The sequence below is a fragment of the Phyllostomus hastatus genome, unplaced genomic scaffold (genome assembly GCF_019186645.2).
Source record: "Phyllostomus hastatus isolate PE091 unplaced genomic scaffold, TTU_PhHast_1.1 phas_scaffold_501, whole genome shotgun sequence".
Taxonomy (NCBI): domain Eukaryota; kingdom Metazoa; phylum Chordata; class Mammalia; order Chiroptera; family Phyllostomidae; genus Phyllostomus; species Phyllostomus hastatus.
In genome coordinates this window covers 68953697-68971560 of record NW_025334033.1, presented here as the reverse complement: position 1 = coordinate 68971560, position 17864 = coordinate 68953697, and the positions used below count along the sequence as shown (strand labels likewise).

The 17864-nt window shown below is 61.9% G+C and overlaps 1 protein-coding gene across 2 annotated transcripts in view; it reads right to left on the bottom strand.

Annotated features, from left to right (window-relative positions):
* Positions 1 to 235: 235 nt before the first annotated feature.
* The window catches only part of LOC123808339 (cholesterol 24-hydroxylase), a 28287-nt gene continuing 10658 nt past the window's right edge, over positions 236 to 17864 (bottom strand). For both annotated transcript variants that reach the window (XM_045822924.1, XM_045822925.1), the window contains exons 4-15: positions 15081 to 15154; positions 14524 to 14610; positions 9819 to 9957; positions 9053 to 9163; positions 8115 to 8265; positions 7905 to 7967; positions 6528 to 6600; positions 4507 to 4591; positions 3857 to 3967; positions 1897 to 1985; positions 1129 to 1195; positions 236 to 987 (exon numbers count right to left, since the gene is read on the bottom strand). In XM_045822924.1, the coding sequence (XP_045678880.1) occupies positions 817 to 987; positions 1129 to 1195; positions 1897 to 1985; positions 3857 to 3967; positions 4507 to 4591; positions 6528 to 6600; positions 7905 to 7967; positions 8115 to 8265; positions 9053 to 9163; positions 9819 to 9957; positions 14524 to 14610; positions 15081 to 15154 (1221 nt within the window). In that variant the 3' untranslated portion in view covers positions 236 to 816. The remainder of the gene's footprint in view (positions 988 to 1128; positions 1196 to 1896; positions 1986 to 3856; positions 3968 to 4506; positions 4592 to 6527; positions 6601 to 7904; positions 7968 to 8114; positions 8266 to 9052; positions 9164 to 9818; positions 9958 to 14523; positions 14611 to 15080; positions 15155 to 17864) is intronic.

The window sequence follows — 17864 nt, the reverse complement described above, 5'->3', positions numbered from 1 at the left end:
CTCTCAAAACCCGGCCCACAATCCCAGTCTCACTCCTCACCGGGAGCACAGCCTTGAACTTGATGAGGGAACAACGGGGCCCTCCCAGCAGCCCGGGCAACTTTCTCTCAAGGGGGCAGTGTCTGGGCCTCTCCAGGGGCAGCTTCCAGAGCTGCGTCGGCCTCAACATCACCCCCATTTTACGGATGAGCAAACCGAGGGCAGAGCACCCTGGCCCGGTCGGGCCCATCGTTCATGCAGTCAACACACATTTATTGAGCATCGACTCTGTGCCAGGCCCTCGGCGGGCGTGGGGGCCTCAGAGACGGGTCACACACAGACCCCGAGCCCACGGCGCTCACGGCCCGGCGGGGCGGTCGGTCACTTCGAAGGACACTCACGATACAGTGGTCAGTGTGGTGTTAGAGGTAGCACAGGTGACCATGGGAGCACAGAGGAGGGGCCCCTGGCCCAGCCGGGGGTGGCAGGGAGGGCTTCCTGGAGGAGGTGACACCTGAAGGGGGCTTCAGGGAGTGAGCAAGAGCTAGGGTTTCTGGCAGAGGGAGAGGCCTGTGCAAAGAGGTGAGGGCAGACAATGGCACATCTGGGTGGCAGCTGGGGGTTAGGGCGAGGCTGGTCCAGGAAGGGCGGTGGAGTTAGCAGCGGACAGGGGTCTCTGAGGGGCACGAAGCAGGAGGGGTTGGCAGAGGGCTCTCTGGGAGCCAGTGTGGAGGGTGCCCCCAAGGAAGAGGATGGGGGGAGGGGTGGTGGCAGTGGGCTGCAGAGGAGGGTGGGCGCGGCCCTTGTCCAAGGAGTCCAATCCTGCCGCGGGCCCCCTCAGCAGGGCGGGGGTGGGGGCGCAGGCTGCCAGCCCCGGGGCTGCAAGGTGCAGATCACGGGGTCCAGTGGCTTGAGCGTGGCCTGTTCCTGCAGCGCGAACCGCTGCCCGGGCACCAGCCGGAACTCCAGCCTCTGCAGCAGCTTGGCCATGACCACTTTCACTTCCATCTGTGCATGGGAGGGGAGGGAGAGCAGGCAGTGAGTGAGCACAGATACCGTGGCCGCTGCGTCCCCAACCCCCAGCCCACGGCGGCCCTGAGCGGGACAAGACACCATCGCGAGGTCACTCCTGCAGCCCAGGCCTCCTACCTGCGCGAACTGCTGCCCGATGCAAGAGCGGGGGCCCAGGGAGAAGGGGAAGTAGGTGAACCTCGGCCTGCAGGGAGAGAGGCATCAGGAGGGGCCGCCCCGTGGCGGGCGGGGCTGGGGTTTGCATGCACCGAAAACCGCAGCCACCCCTGCCGACTCTGGCCCGGCATCTTCCCCTGTCTGTCCACTCCCCCTGAGCCTTCCAGAGGAGCTGTGAGTATCCGCACCTCACGTGGAGGAACGGCGGAGGCTCAGAGGAGCAACTCGCCCGAGGTCCCAGGCCCCTGACTCATCGGGGCGGCCACATGTCCAGCTCTGTGCAGTCTGGGGCTGGACTCAGGGGTCTGTCCCTGGAGCATGGCCCGCCACCACTGCTTCAGCGCTTCAGCGCATTTGCTCCCTTGACGCCCACCCCGGGGGAGCCCTCGGTATTCCCATTTCTCAGGTGGGAACGTCAAGGCCACAAGAGGTGCAGTCACTTGCCCAAGTCACAGGCTTCCCGGTGTGAAGGGCTGGCTGTGAGCATGGACTCACACCCCGGCTCTGCCGCTTACGGGCTGCACACTCTCGGGCGAGCTGCCTGCCTCTCTGAGCTGCGGTTCCCTCCCCCGTCGCATCGCAGGGGGCTCGGTGGGGCTCACAGCTCCCTCACATCGGTCTGCAAGGCCACGTGGGCTCCGTGGGCACAGGCAGCTCACACCAGAGAGCCCGGGCACCGCCCTCCTCCCGCCAGGCCTCCCCGAGGGCGCAGCTCGGAGACAGACTTACTTGGGTGCTTTGGGGCCGAAGCGATCTGGGTTGAAGGTCAGTGGGTCCTCAAAGTACGTGTCCATCCGCCCCATGACGTAGGTGCTGAACTGCCAGGCAGAGGGGACGCTTGTCTCTGGTTCCAAGGATAAGTCCCCTCGCATCTCCCCCACCCTCTGTGGCCGCCCAGTGGGGTGACTGGGAGCAGAGGTGACCCCCAAGCCCCCATCCCTGCTGTACTCCACCCACCCGTCCCTTCACCCGGCATCTCCCCACCCACCCGTCCGGGCCCGTGGGGAACCCCGCTGGCCCCTGGAAAGTTCCCAAGAGGAAGAGAGGGGACAGCCAGTGTGCCACCGACCACCAGCGGGTGTGCTGCACGGTCCCCCGCGAGAGCTGCTAGTGTGTCCTTGGTTTACGGACGAGGACACTGAGGCTCGGAACGGGCTAGGATGGGCTTGGAGTCACTGAGGCCGTCTTTCTCCAGACCCTGAGAACTGCTGTTGTTTGGGGCTTCTCTCCAATACCGGGCCCGTTTGGGGGTTTGGAGCTGAAGGCCCCACGGGTCTTTCACCTCCGGATTGGGGTTCATGTCCCATGGCCTGCCCCCAGGGGCCGTGCATGCCCCACATGATGTGGGCGCTGGGTGCCAGCCTGTACCAGGTATCTCCCGGAGCCGCTCTGTCCCCAGAACCCAGGCAGCCGGGGGGCGGGGGGGGGGCGGGCAGAGAAGCACCTGGAACTCAGCGTTGCAGAGCAGGTGCAAGAAGTGGAAGGCATCTCAGCCTAGCAGAGGCGCTGCTCTGTGCCAGGAATTCTGGCCAGACCTGTGACATCCATTGTCCCACAGACTCTTCTAAAAAAACTGTGACCCAGGTTCCAGGGACCCCATCTTACAAGGGTGGCACTGAGGCCCGGAGACTCAGGGCGTCCCCTGAGAGGACCCGCCGGCCGGGAGCGGGGCTCGGCTGGGAGCCCCGGTCTGCCCACTCGAGGCCCACGGGGCTGCACACCCGGGTTGAGAGTCAGCCACGGGGCCCCGCCCTGCCAGGTCTGAGGGCATATTCTAAAGAACCGGGCACGAAGGCAGGTGGTACTGGTGCATGGGTGTTTGAAAAAAAAGATAAGCCGAATAAAGAACCACACACACGGGTGGAGCTTTGGTGCACGCCGGGAAGGCGAGGCAGAGCCCTGGGGAAGAGGTGCCACGCAGCAGGGACTGGGACCACGGCGTGCTCCTTCACGAAAACAGAAACAAAACGCGCCCCGCTGTGGGCTGGATTGTGACCGACTTGGAGACGGGCCTTAAACGAGGTAACTGAGTTGATGTGAGGTCCCTAGGGTGGGCCCTGGTCCAGTGTGACTGGGGTCCCTACAGGACGAGGAGATGGGGACACAGGCACACACACAGGGGCCGAGCCAGGACACAGGGGAAGGCGGCCGTCCGCCAGCCACAGAGAGAGGCACTGAGGAGACCAGCCCTGTGGGCCGCTTGCTCTGGGACCCCCAGCCCCCACCCCCGCCCAGACAGTGCATTTCTGCGGGCTGCCACCCCCTTGAGCAGACGAATACACATCCCCCCTTACACCCCTCACAAGGTCAATTCCAACTAGGTAAGAACTCAACTTTCAAAAGAGAAACGTAAAATTCTTAGAAGACAATGTCAGTGGATACACTGACTGCCGGCTAGGGAAAGATTCCTCACACGAGACAAAGCGAGAGAACCAACCGCTGAAAACCTCTCGGAGCCTCAGGGTCCGCAGCTGGCAATGCAGCCCCTGTACCCCCCTGCCCCCCAGCCTCACCCCTGGAATCCCACACCGGGCCAGTGTGTAGGGGAGAAAAGGACCTCGCAGGGCAGCCAGTGCTGAGAATGGGGTGCACACTTCCCTGACCTCAGACGGGAGCCCAAGTCAGCACCAGCCTCCAGCCTGGGGGCGGCGGGCAGGCGGGCAGACAGGCAGGCGGGGCCCCCACTCACCAGGAGCGGGGTGTTGCCAGGGACCCTGACCCCGTCGATCAGGGTCTCCTCTTCCAGCAGGCGGAAGGTGCCCCACGCTGGCGGGTACAGCCGCAGCGACTCTTTGAGGACCTGCAGGAGCCGCACACGGGAGGCAGTGAGAGAAGGCGGGAGGCCCCAGGGAACGGGCCGCGGCCCATCTCTGCTCCCACGCACGGGGCTGCATGTGCACCAAGTCCAGGACCTCGCCAGGAGCCAGGCCTCCCTCTGAGCCCGGGGTCCCACCCCCGGGGACCCCCCACAGCTCAGACAAGGCCTCCCTTGGGCTTACTCTCCCAGGGGAGGGGGCGCTGGGCCTGCAGAGCCCTGGCTGAGCTGGGAAGTGCAGATACAGCCCCTTGCTGATGGGCCGGTTTCCGACTTTGCCTGCGCTTTGGAATTACCTGGGAAGCCTCCGTAAGCTGCGGCCCAGGCCCACCCAGCAACTCTGGTGTCATTGGGCCAGGGGCAGCGTGGGTGGGATTGTTCTAACCTCCCAGGGGACTCCCCTGAGCAGCGGGGTCAGAGGACCCCTGTCCCAAGGGGCTGGGGAGGCTGCAGACCTGAGTCGATGAATCAATCACCCACACTGCCCAGAAGCTTCTGCCCTCCCCCCACCCCCACACACACACCTGGGACAGGTACTGCAGTCTCCCCAGGTCCTCGTAGTCAAGGTGCCTCTTAGAACCGATGACCTCATCCACCTCGGCCTGCAGCCTGTTGGGTCGGACAAGGACAAGTTCATCTCCAAGGACATGTGCGCTTCAAGAAGAGGGTGGGAGGAAGCATGCGAGAGGGGCCTGGGGGTCCCCGCCTGTGAGCACTGCCCACCCCGTTGTTGAAGACACCCGGGGACAGCCACACCCAAGCCCAGGTGCCCCAGCAAAGCAGGTGGGAATGACGCCCCCGGGCCCCTTGCAGGCCCCCCTCTGGGTTCGCCGCTGGGAACCGGCCGCAGGGAATCAGCGCAACGCGGGACACGGGCTTTGCCCACAGACGCCTGTCTCAGCCCGGGTCACGGCCGCCGCCGGCTGGAAACGGTGGACTGAGTGGCGCAGGGACGCCGGGTGAGTGGACTTGGGGACACGCACCGTTAGAATGACAGGCAGCACGGGAGCGGGTGGGGACCCCCTCACGCCCCCTGGGGGGCTGTTGTCAAAGACGGGAGAGCACGCATGTGGCGGGGACGCGAAGAAACCGGAACCCCGTGCGCCGTCGGCGGGAGTGTGCGTGGCGCCGGTGGAAAATGGTTCGGCGGGTGCCTCAGAAAGTTAAACACGGGATTGCCGTACGACCCGGCGTTTCCACTTGTGGGAGAGTAAGGCCTCGAGTGAACCTTTGCACACTCGTGTTTGGAGCGGCGTCATTCACAACAGCCACTCGGTGGGGGCAACCCAAGTGTCCCCGGGTGGACACGCAAGGCGTGGCCCCTGCACGCGAGACTCCGCAGATGACTCCGGCCTATGAAGGAAGGACGTTCTGACACCCGCTGCCTCGTGGATGGACCCGGAGGGCAGCACCCGGAGGGGCACGAGCCAGGCACCACAGGGCGCACAGCGCCTGGCCCCACAGTTACGGGTGGTGGGGTGCGCGGGGCGACTGGGCAGCAGACGGAAAGCAGAACAGGGGTCGCCAGGGGCTCGGGAGGGGTGGGGAGTCGGTGCTCACTGGGGGCAGGGCGTCGGTTGGGGAAGGTGGGAAGGCTCTGGGCACCCGACAGTGTGCCCGCACTGTGTGCTGCCGGGCCGTGCGGTTAAAGTCGTTAGAACGGTACGTTCTAGGTTATACGTGTACGTTTCCCCATGATGTTTTTAAAAAGTGGATTTGGGAAGAGGTTACAGTGATGTGGGGTGAAAAGTTAACCGTGAACAGCTTCTGGGTGGGTGGGGCCATCATAGACGAAATTTTTATTATCATTATTATTATTATTATTTTAACTTTTCGGCTCTTTTCCAAAGTTTCTATAAAGAGCGTATTGTTATTACATCTCTTTGGAAACCTAAGAAACTATTTCACATTCTCCAGAAGCCACTCACTTGACCTTTTGTGCTGGGAGAGCTGCTAACAGCAGGCCCCGCCCACCTCCCCAGCACTCCCCACCCCCACCCCACGCCTGGAGGAATTTTTGGGGCGCTGTTCAAATGCCATCTCCGCGGGCACACCCCCCTCGTCGGCCAGCCGAAGGCCAGCGCTCCCCGGCACTCGAGTGCGGGTCCTGCTCAGGCCCAGTGGCAGCCCCGGGCCAGGCCCTAAGTGCGCCGGGGGGCGGGAAGGAGCCACCTTCCCTGGCCCCGTGGGGCTGCCAGTTCCAGGACTGAAACAGACTGGAAGCAAACTGTCCCAGGAGAGAATGAGCTGAGGGGACCCTAGTGGCTCCTTTAGGGGTCTGAGAAGTAGGAGAAGGAGATGGGGAGGAGGAAGAGGGGGGGCAAGGAGGAGGAAGAGTTGTTATTCTCTAGGAGAGAAGCAGGGAAAAGAGCTTCCGGAGAGGGAACAGCATGTGCAAAGGCCCTGGGGTGAAGAGAGGCAGGACACCGTGTGGGGGGCTCAGCCCTGGGAGGGGGAGCAGGTGGCCCGCCAGGAATAAGGCATCAGATAAACGCCGCATCCGCATCAGGGGAGCCTCCCACTCCGGGCCCCGGCCCCCCCATACCTCGCCAAGATCTCAGGCTGGCGTGACAGCTCCATCACCGTGAACGCCAGGTGATTGGCAGAGGTCTCGTGACCTGCAGGAGAGGATGGAGCGGCTGCAGGCCCAACTTCCGAGACTCTGAACCCCTGGCAGCAGCTCAGGCAGGACACCCCACTTCTGCCCCCTACGGTTGTGCTGGCCATACGGATATACAGGGACACTGGGCCACCTCCATATTGCCCGATCCTGCCGGTGTGGCCAGATAAACGCCATCTGTCCCCATGTGTCCGCTTTTCACACTCTGAAAGGCCCTTCCTCCAGCCGCCCTTGAGCCTGGCCTGGAGGGACGTCTGTACCCATTTTGCAGAAGAGAAAGCCGAGGCAGAGAGAAATGTGTGTCTCTGAAGTCACACAGCAGGAGTGACAGGGCTGGGGCTTTGGAGCCCAAGGCCGTGTTCTCCCCGAGTGGTGGGCACCAGCGCCTGAGGTCTGGAGGGGGCACACCTCCGGTGGCGGGGACCACTGGGTGGCTGCCCCTATGTGGGCAGGGGGCCGACTCTGAGTTCCGGCAGGACCCGGCCACGGTGACAGCGCACTCAGCTGGCCTGGGGAGGAACCGCCTGCACCTCAGGAATTTCCTCTAAAGGGACAGGTGGCCTCCCAGCCGGGAACTGCTGCCTGCCAAGGGGCCCCGGTGGGGGTGGGGGGCTGCCTTGGGGGAGAGAAGGGGCTGCACCTCACAGCAAGTGGGTGCTGGGAAGGGAGGCCCGGGCACTGCCGGGGAGGGAGGGGGAGCATCAGGGCCCTGTCTGTCTGTCCATCTACAGGTGAGCGGAACAAGGTAACCTCTCCCCACCGAGCCTGCCACCTGCCGGGGGACGGGCCTCACGGAGCCACCCCAACAGATACGACTGAAACCGTGAGACATGTGGGCAGAGGAGCCCTCTGGGCACCTTGGGGAGCTTGTGACTGGGGCCTGAAGAGTCTGGGCAATCACTGAGGGCTTCCCTGAGGAGGCAGCACCCGAGGGATCCCTGAAGAGTGAGGAGGAGTTTTCTAGGTGAAGATAGATGCTCGAGAAATATTTGATGAGCAAAAAAAAAAATGAAGCCGCTTCCCACAAATTCTGAGTGAGGGGGAAGCTGGAATTCACATGCCAAGCTTTTCTGACCCCAGAAAGACACCGTCCCAAGTCCCCACGACTGCCAGCTCCATTAACAGGCCAGGGGCCACCAAGAGGGCCTCCCGGACCTCCCCGAGCAGAGAGAGGAGGCTTCTGCCCCCTCCTCCCCCTGGCCCCCCAACTCCGCAGCGTAGCTCCGCTCAGAGGGCCAGGAAACTCTCTGAGCCAGGGTTCAAGGGCGCTCTGAGCCCTGGGTCGCCGGCGAAACTACGCACCGGCAATGAAGAAGGTGACGAAGTTGTCCAGCAGGATCTCGTCGTCCTGGGCGCCCTCTTTGGCTGAAGGACAAGGAGCAGGAGCGGCTCAGGGTCCGGCAGCAACACCTGCGACGCTCGTATCCCGTTCCCTTCCCCGCAGCAGCCCGTGAAGACACCCCGCCAGGAGGCACCCCGGCCACCCCGCCCTCGCCGGGAGCTCCCCCGCACCTTTGAGAATCTGCGTGAGGATGTCGGCGGGGACCTCCTCTCCCCTCTTCAGGGCCTCCCTGCGCCGCTGCACCCAGTCCTTGCCCACCTGGCGCAGGAAGCGGATGCTCTCCCGGATCTCGCGCAGCTGCTTCCACTTCCCGGGCATGAACTGAAAGGAGATTCCGGCGGCGCGGGAGGGTCCACTGAGTACGTACATACACCTCCCTCTCCCCTCTCCCCCAGCTCCGAAACGACAATGCATCCCAGCAGCAAGCGGGGAGGCCGGAAGAATGCGAGATAATTCTAGGAAAAGATCAGGGAGCCAGGGAGACTAGATCAAGAAAGCTGGCCAAACCCCAAGCATCCATCGGAGTCCCCTGCCGGCTCCAAATCCCTAGAAAGGATGGGAGAGATGCCTGAAAACATTCAGAAAGCAATGGAAAATAAGGAGGGATCCCCCAAAGGAGGGAGGCGGTTGGGGCTGCAGTGAAGGAGGGAACCACAGCCAGAGGGCAGTGAGGTGGAATCGGCAGCCCCCAAACATGGGGCGGCGTCAGAGGACTGCCAACTGGGAGATGATAGCCGGAGCTGCAGCAGCCACCTTATGACAATGAGGTTATGCGCTGGACACAGTAGAACAAAAGAAAATCTGGGAACATCTGGCATTGTGGAGCCATCCTAAGCATCCTAGATGGCTTGTTCCAGGGGTCATTTTACACTAGAGAAAGAAGAACTCTTAATGTACGTAAACCCGTTTCATTTTGAGCCTCTATTTCAGGCAATGTACGCAAACCCCAACTGAGTCAGAAAGCACTTCCGATAGGCACACCAGAACTCAAAGCCCATTCTGAAAAGAAATCACTGGAGGAGGTGCTCCAGCGAAAGAGGACAACGCAAGTGGGGTGGCTGGTCACCGGAAGGGGGGCCAGTCGCTGGAAGGGGGGCGGAGGTGGTACCTTTGCCAGGGTGTTGCGGGACGCAGTGATGCCCTCCAGGATTAGCTTCACTTTCCCGGACAGAGGCTTCTGGGCACCCAGCAGCATGCTGGTCTCCATCCCGAAAGCTGCCTGGGGGGAGAGAGAAGGGTGAGGTCATATCTCAGGGATGGGAGGACCAAGCGCCAGGGCCGAGCTTGGTGCCATTCAGCTGCAGACCCGGGCCCTGGCTAAGGGCTGACAAGCATCGTGACATCGATGAATATTGTGAGGACTAAGTAGCATATAGTAGCTACTAAATAAACCTCGGACTCTCCCCTGACGAGATGCATTTCGCCACTCCACACCCGGCTTCCCAGTGGGTTGGTGAATGACCGTGGCTCTTCACCCACTGTCCCCAGCCTCCGACTGCCCGGCCTGCCTTCACCTGGGTGTGGGGCTCTCGGGGCTACTGCTGGGTCTGCCAAGGTAAGGATTCAAGCCACTACCCACGGAGGAGTCTGAGGGGATGGTGGGCTTTGGGGTGGGAGTCGGGCAGCCCTCAGATCTGGTCCTGCTTCTGCCCCTGGCCGGCCACAGGCCAGCGCCCACCCCTCTCAGGACCCACTTCGAGAGGAGGAGTCAGCAGCTCCGGTCTCACGCTAGGTGTTCTGTACCTTCAAAGGGGGCTGGAGCTCGAAGGGGCAGCAGGCAGAGGGGAAACCAAGGACAGGGAAATGGGAGGGAAGGGGAGCCCTCCACCCGGGAGGCACGCACCACCCCACCCCCGCGCCCACCCCCCCATCACCTTGGCCAGGATGTCCATGGTGGTGCAGGTCAGCATTTCCTGCATGGACACCGGGGTCTGCCCGTCCGCCTTGGCCTCCAGGATCTCCACCAGCTGCTCTGCTTTCTCGTTAAACGTGCCCATCAGGCTGACCAAGGAGCTGCGGGCACAGCACGCTCGTCAGCGGCCACCGGGACCAGCCCAAGGCTCCGGCTGTCCTGCGGCCCTTCTCGGGGGGGAGGCCAGTGTGCAGAGTGGAGGTAGGGCCCCCCCACCCCCACCAGCCTCTCTGGCCTCCCCGAGAGGCCCAGCCCCAGGCTGGGGTCCCAGCATCCCCCCCCACACTCAGGATGGCTGCTGTCCCTTTGCCCTGGTCCTCGGGGTTCCCTGGGTCCTGTCTGCCGCTGGCCCCCTGCACTCTGACCTCAAGGGAATGCGACAGAGCAGGGACTGCAGAGGGCAGCGGGAAGGAAGAAGGAAGGAGAGGTCTCTGGTGACTGCGGGACCCATGCAGTCTCCCCTCCAGCCTCTCTGCCGGCACCGCCCACTGCCCCAGCCCGTCCGGCCCTGGGGCTGCCTCGTTTTCCCATTCTGCCCCCCCCCGCCCCCGTCCCTGGGAAGTCCCAGTGCCCAGCCCTACAGGGACGTGAGTCCGCAGGCCCAGAGCTCCCACCCCAGCACCCCTCCCCGGGACAAGCTGAGGGGCGCATCTGCCAGGCGCAGAGCTTAGTGTGGGAGGAGGCACTCGAATCCCACGACAACGGTACCCCTGGGGGGGGGGGGGGTGGGGGGAGGCTGCCACTCGGCACATGACGTATTCCTGATTTTGTACGAGCAGAAAGTGCTGCTTTTGAAATTAAAAGCAATGTTGAATGTTAACGATCTTGGTAAAGATAGAGGGGTGTTCTTTCCCCTACTCCAGTTCTTAAAACTTATCTAGGAATTTGAAGTTTCCAAATGCAAAGTTTTTTAAAACATTAAAAAAAAAAACACATGAGAGAAGAGAAAAAAGGAGCAATGTTTCAACTGAGGAAAGAAAAGCAGCTCTTCCGTGCCCATCCCCCAGGCCTGCTCCCCTTCCCACGCTCACACCTGCACAAGCAACCTCCTGCCCACGGCTGCCCTGCCCGCACCCCACGCTGACCGCGTACCTGACCCTCTGTGGCCCAGGCCTGACTGAAAGCACCCCTGATCCAGCCCCTGACCACCTAAGACACTAGGAAGCACCTCGTTGCTCTTAGGAGGGAGGCGATAACCCTCACCGGGACCCAGGGGGCACTCTGCCGCTTGCCGCCTCCCCCCCAGAGTTTCGCCGTCCTGTTGCAATGGCCTCTGAGCACCTCCAGGGCACACCGCTCCTTCCCGCCCCGGGGCCTTTGCGCATGCTGCCCTTCCGCCTGGAGCTCACCTCCCTGCCACCTCCCATCCCCACGCCCCGTTACCCCCCTAATGCCTGTCCGCTCTGCAGAGGGACACCCCGAGGCCACTTCCTGAGGGAAATGTCTCTTGAGCCCCACGCAGGCCCACGCCACACTCCCACAGCTTCGTCACGCTCACATGGTGTGCAAGCACACGCTTATTTGTGAAGTTATTTGCGGTCGTTTCTTTTTCTTCGTACGTCACAGTCAGGTGGGCTGCTTGGGTGGCCTGTGGCTGGCGGTCACGCCAGCACAGAGTCTCCTGCTGGTGCTGGAGACACCAGCTTGGGGCTGGGGTGACCGCGGTCCCGTGACGCCCAGCCCCGTGTCCTCGGCGAAAGGGACCGGGACCATCGAGCAATGTCTGAAAAAGCAGACGCTGGCCATTCGCTCCCACAGTGTCATTGAAAGTATATCATAATCTTCTACGTGGACCATGGCTGGAGATGAAACTAGTTTCTAGCTGTTCCTCGTTGGTGAGTTAGAATTCAGCAAGGGTCAAAACACTTTCTTTCCCCTCTCTCTCTCTCTCTCTCTCTCTCTCTCTCTCTCTCTCTCTCTAAGGGAAAGAGGGTTCCTGGGTGAAGCGGTGAGCCAGGCCGGACCGGCCGTGCTGCAGGCGGGCCAGCCCAGGACACCTCCCAAAGCTTCTTTCCTACAGCCTGGCAGATTCTGTGTTTCCAATAACCTTGTCCTCACTGTCTCCCTGTGAGACTGAAAATAACCACATGGGGTGAAGGAGGCACTGAGTACCGCTGAACTGCCCACCTGGGCCTGGGCCCGATGGTCAACGTTCTGTTACAGGCACGTTGTCCCAACTAATTAAAAAACTAGGAACGTCACGAAGGCATTGACTGAAGCGTGCAGCGTGGTTCGGATGCCGGGGCCTGTGTGCGGGAGGGCCCGTGAGACAGTGTCCCTGGAGCTGAGTCACGGGCACCGGGGTGGGGGGGGCAGTCATCTGGTTTGCATCTGTACCCTCCGATGACGGCAGAGCTGCCCCAGGGCCGGGACCGGGACTGGGGCCCCTCCATGGGCCTTCGTCACCCTGGCTTGTGGCACAAGCGGCATTGGTTAAATCAACGCCTCCTTCTCGCCTGTCCCTTCTGCTCGCACCCCCGGCCGCCCTCCGGTCACACGAAGGCCTTCTGACTCGCTGTTTCATTCACGCACTCCGTCGCTCCATGGATGCCCCCAGAGGGCTGGCCGGCGGTGGGTTCGGTGCGGTGCTGGGCGCGGGGCTGCGGGGGCGGCGGGCTTCTCCAGCTTCCCGGAGCCTGAGGTCTAGTGGGGAGGTGGAGGAGGACCCCGCAGCGGCGTGACACTCCGCCTCGCAGTGGAGCTCGGCCTGGAGGTCGGGGGACAAGCTCCCGGGGCTGGGCCACCTCACCTGGGTGCCAGAGGAGGCCCGGGACTGTCCGGGGAGCACGGAAGGCAGGGGGTGGCGGGGACGTGGGCAGCGACGCCAGGAGGGGCCCAGCGGGTTCGGACGGGTGGAGGAGGGAGGGTGCCAACGCTGGAAGGGGCCAAGGGCACCAGAAGGGTGTGGGCGGGGTCTGGCCTTCACTGCTCGGACGACAGGCAGCCCTGGGAGGCCCCAGCACAGGGTGGGGGAGGTGGTCAGACCTGAATTTTAGCCACATCTCTCCCCGGGGTGAGGCGGACGTATCGGAGGAGGGAGGCCGGAGGCAGGGAGGCGAAGAAAGCCGAGGCAGCACGTGTGCGCACACACCCGCCCACGGATTAATTGCACGCCGACTAGTGACTTCCTGGCGGGGAGACCTGGGGCACGAGGCCCTCCCCGCGTGAGCGAAGGTGACGTCTCCCCAACGACAGGTCAACAGCGCGTCCCTCCCGAGTGCAGGCCCCAGGAGGTCATGCCCTCGCTTCTGCGCCGTTCCCGCCAAAAGGCCTAGCCTGAGCGTGACCGCACAGATACAGCAGACCGACTCGCGTGGAAGGGCGGTCGGCGAAACTGGCCTGTACGCTCGAGGTCCGGGAAGTCGAGGGAAGATTGAGGACTGTTCTAGAAGGACGGGGGAACAGACACGGTAACCAAGCGTAACACCAGACGCTGGACTGAGTCCTAGACGAGGAACCCACAGCCGTGATTGCACAAATGACGGAATTCGATTACAGGTCGTGGGTGACACACCGGATTGGTGTTAAATGTCCTTGTTTTGACACCTGAGCCGTAGTCACGGGACAGAATGATGTCCCTGTTCTCAGGAAAAGCACACAGAAATATTTAAGAGGAGGGACCTCCATGTCCCCAACTTACTCTTAAATGGCTTTTCAAAATGCACTGGGTGAAACACGAATATATTCACACAAGCACACAGAGAACGATAAGTGTCTTTCCCTTTACACACAGAGAAGAAACGCTCAACAGATGGTGAGTTAAACAAAACCAGGAAATGAATCTGGCAAAAGACATGTACAGGGGTCCACTGTCCCCCCGCAAATTCGGAACTGTGTCGCAACAAAAGGTTACCTTCCTGCACATGCTCAACACGGGCCTCCCGCGTGACCCGGCCGTCTCCTCCTCGGTATCCGCCCAGGAAAAGCGGAAACATTCGTGCGCACGCTCAGAGCAGCGTGACCCGCAGAAGCCGAAAACTAGACACAATGCAAACATCCACCACCCCACGGCAGAATGTTATTTGGCGATAAAAAAGGATGCATTTCTGGCCTGGCCTGTAATACGAACGAACCACGGAAACACAACACCCCGCGAAAGAGGCCAGACGGAAAAGGTCACGCTTGGTGTGATTCCATGTACAGGAAATGCCAGGAATACAAAAGTCCAGAGATGGCAGCGGAGTGGCCGCAGGAGCTGCGGGCACCGAGAGGGCGCGAGGGACCCTTTTTGGGGGTGATGAAAGCGTTCTGAAATTGACTGTGGCGACGGCGGCCCAAGTTTTGAGTATCCCGAAAACCATTCAAGTGCACTCTGTCAATGGGTGAATTGTATCTGCATGTAAGTGCCTTCAAAATAAAATGTCACCCCGAAGTAGAAGCTACCACACATAAAATAAAAGGCCTGGCCCAGGGAAGTTCCTCGGGGACAGGGACCCGCACCCCCCTCGGCACCGTTGTCCCCCACCCCCGACCCTCGGTGCTCGCAAACCACATGGGGACCCCTCTCAGCCTCCTGTCCCCCTGGCCGGCCTCGCCCCTCTGTCCCTTCTGCCCGGGCGAGACTCCCTCGGAGGAAGACCCCGCCTCCCGAGCCCACCCACGCCGGGCAGCCCAGCGCCGCCTCCCACCGGCCAGCACCCCGGCCGCCCGGCCGCGGCCGCGCTCACCTGCGGCTGAAGGCCAAGTCCATGACTCTCCGCTGCTTGTGCCAGCGCTCGTAGTCACACTCGGACACCAGGCCTTGGCCAAACAGCCTGTGGGACACAGACACCTGGTGAGAGAGACAGGCGAGGGGCTGCCTCACGGGCACGGGGTCCCCTTCCGGGGTCGCGAGATGCTCTGGGGCTGGACGGAGGCGACGGCCGCGCCGCGTCGTGAATGATGCGCTAGGTGCCGCTGAACTGGACCCCCGGTGTGGTTAAGGTGGTGGGCCTGATGGGCTGTGAACTTCACCACGATGCAAAGTGAGCAAAGGGGAAGGAAGTGGGCTGATCGTGTGCCCCAACCTCAGCAGCCTCCCACTCCCTCCGGCCGTCGGAGAGGAAAGAGGAGCGGGAAGGCACCGATGACACGGGCAGTGGCCGCAGTGCACGCACGGGGCCAGCATCAGGGGCCTGGCAGCCAGGACCTCGGGTCCTGAAGCTGCCCCAAGGCTCTGGAGCCCGCGGGCCCTCCGCTCACAGCCACGGGCCTCCCCCCGGGGGGTCCCCTCCTCGGGCCTTACCTCTCGCCAAACACCGTCTGGATGGCGTGGTACATCTTGGAGTCCTTGTTGTACTTGGTTGACATCAGGAACTTCTAAACATCCCCAAAACACCAGCATCAGCCCGTGCCCCCGAGAGGCTGCAAAGGACTTGACGGTTTTGATTCTTGTGAAATGGACCCCAGATGATCACCCCGAGCTGAGCGCCAGTCCCCCTACCATGGGAACGCTTCACACACATGACCCCTCCCAACCCTCCAGGAGTCCCAGCCTCACGCAGCAGCATCCTGTTCAGGGATGAGGAAGGTGGGGCACCGAGGGGGGCAGTGATTATCCTGAAACCGGAGCAGCTGGGAGGGAGGCCTTCTGGGGCACAGGAGAGACACGTGGCACAGATCCGGGGTTGCTGGTGCCAACCCAGCCATGGCAGTCCCGGAAGGCTTCCTGGAGGAAGGGTCAACCTCCTCCCTGAGAGCTGGATGGTACAGTGGTAACAGCTGACAACTCGGGAAGCAGCGTAGCCCAGGTGTTGACAGCTCGGGCTGAGGAGTCAGCTGGCTTGAACTTGAATCAGGGCTCAACATCCTCACTCCTCCTTGTGCTAACAACTCTATGACCCTGGGTGAGTGAATCCCTCCTCTGGGCCTCAGTTTCCCCATCTTACCAGATGGGGAAAAGCAGAGCACCTGCCTGGTAGGGTCGCTGTGAAGAGCAAATTTGCTCTACACCACAGAGCTGAGAATGGGGTCGGGCGCGCAGCAGGTGCTCCGCAGACACCGGGTGTCTCGGAGACCATTTACTGCCAGTCCGCCGGGAGGCGTGGGTGGTGCTTGTACGCTCATTTACATATAGATGGAGAAGTCTGAGATTGAAAATTGGCCCGAGGTCACACTCATGGTAGGAGAATGGCTACAGGGTTTGGATCCAGACCATTTGCTGCTGCGGTAAGGGGCGAGGCGACCTTGATCCTCGGGGGAAGCCAGGGTCGCTGGGCGCATTCCGGCACAGAGAGGGAAGGGGCGGGAGAGGCCCGGCCTGGGGGGCGCTGAGCCGGCTCCCGTGGGTGCTGGGAAACAGGGGCGGGGGTGATATCTCTGCTGTGCACTCCCCCGGGGGCTGCCCGTATCTCTGAGGTTTGCTCCAGAGTCTAATATCAAATTTCCAGCTGAAAGGAACCCCCAGAAATGGGTGACTGTGGATCATGAGCTACACCCCCAGGGACCCTACTGCCCCCCCACCAGACACGGTCATTTGTAAGCCAAGTCCTGTCACCGCCCCGCTCCCAAAGGGTTCCTCTCCTGCAAAACGTTGTGACAGTGAAGGCCAGCCCCCCCGGACCCCCTCAAACGCCCCTAAGCACTCTGGGGTCTGTGTCGGCCCCAACCTGGAGGAAGGACCCTCGCACGGAGGCAGAGCTGCCTCCACACCGGCTCTGACCGGTGGTCCCCATGGCCAGGGGCCCTCATGGCAGCTCTCCCTGGGACGGGGGATCCTTTGATGGGCCGGTGAGCCTGGCTCTAGGATATACGGGGTGCCAAGGGCACCCTCAGCACCTCGCCGCCTTCTCCGGTTGCCCCCATGGACAGCATGCTGGTGCCCGGGACTGCTGGGGGGCCGCCCTCTTGCCATAAACGACAGTGACACGGGTAAAATGGATGGGATGTCTGTTTTCTGGAGCACAGGCAGTGCGGCACGGTGAGTATTGGGGGGCAGGGAGAGACGTGAGCCACACAGCCCAGGATTACTCCAGCTTTCTGTCTGGAGCCAGTTTCAGGGCAGAGACACCGAAGGAGGAAGGTCCAGTGTAGCCCAGGAGCCTTTCCGAGTTTACGGGCCGCAGACCCGAGTCCAGGCCAGAGAAGGGCAGAGCGGGCCGGGCCGGGCCGGGCAGAGGCCCCGGGAGGAGGGGCTGTGGGCGGAAAGAGGTCCTATGTGCAGACTCCCGCATCTCTGGACAAACACCGGTCTGTGCACGTGTACAGTAGAACTCCACATGGCTGGGCAACAAAACAACTTCTGGGAGAGGAGAATCACTGAGCGACCACAGGCCGAGCAATTCTCAGGGCTTGCACAGGCCAAGCATTGTTGGAGTTCCCACAGGCCAGAGTTAACCCCAGACCCGAGGCCCCAGCAGGGCCAGCCCGCAGCAGTGGGGCCGAACCAGCCGCACGGGGAAGGTCCACTCGGGGTAAACCCCACAGAGGCCTCACAGCAAACCCGGGGAGGATCGCCCTGATCGGCAGGCACCTTCACCCCCTGCGGAAGGAAGTCCGGCCCTCCTTGAAGGGATTAAACAAAACCAGGCGCTCAACAGCATACAGCTCACGATGTCCGGCGTGCCGTGGAAAATCACTGGACACGAGCTCCTACCCTTTGCGACAGCATGGATGGAGCTGGAGAGCATTATGCTGAGCGAAACAAGCCAGGCAGTGAAAGACAAACACCATATGATCTCACCTTTAACAGGAACCTAAACAACAAAACAAAGAAACAAGCAAAATATAACCCAAGACACTGAAATAGGGGACAGACTGGCAGTGACCAGAGGGGAGAGGGGAGGGAATTTCAGGGGACAATGGGAAGGGTTTGCAGGAACAAATTTAAAGGACACATGGACAAAAACTAGGGGTGGGTGGTAATGGGAGGGAAGTGGGGAGGGTTGGGAGGGGGGGGCTGGAATGGGAGTAAAAGGGAGAAAACTGTACTTGAACAATGACTAAAATAAAATTAAAAAAAGAAGAAGAAGAAAGAAAATCACTGGACACGCCAGAGTGCCGGAAATTCTGGCCTACAACCAGGCCCAGA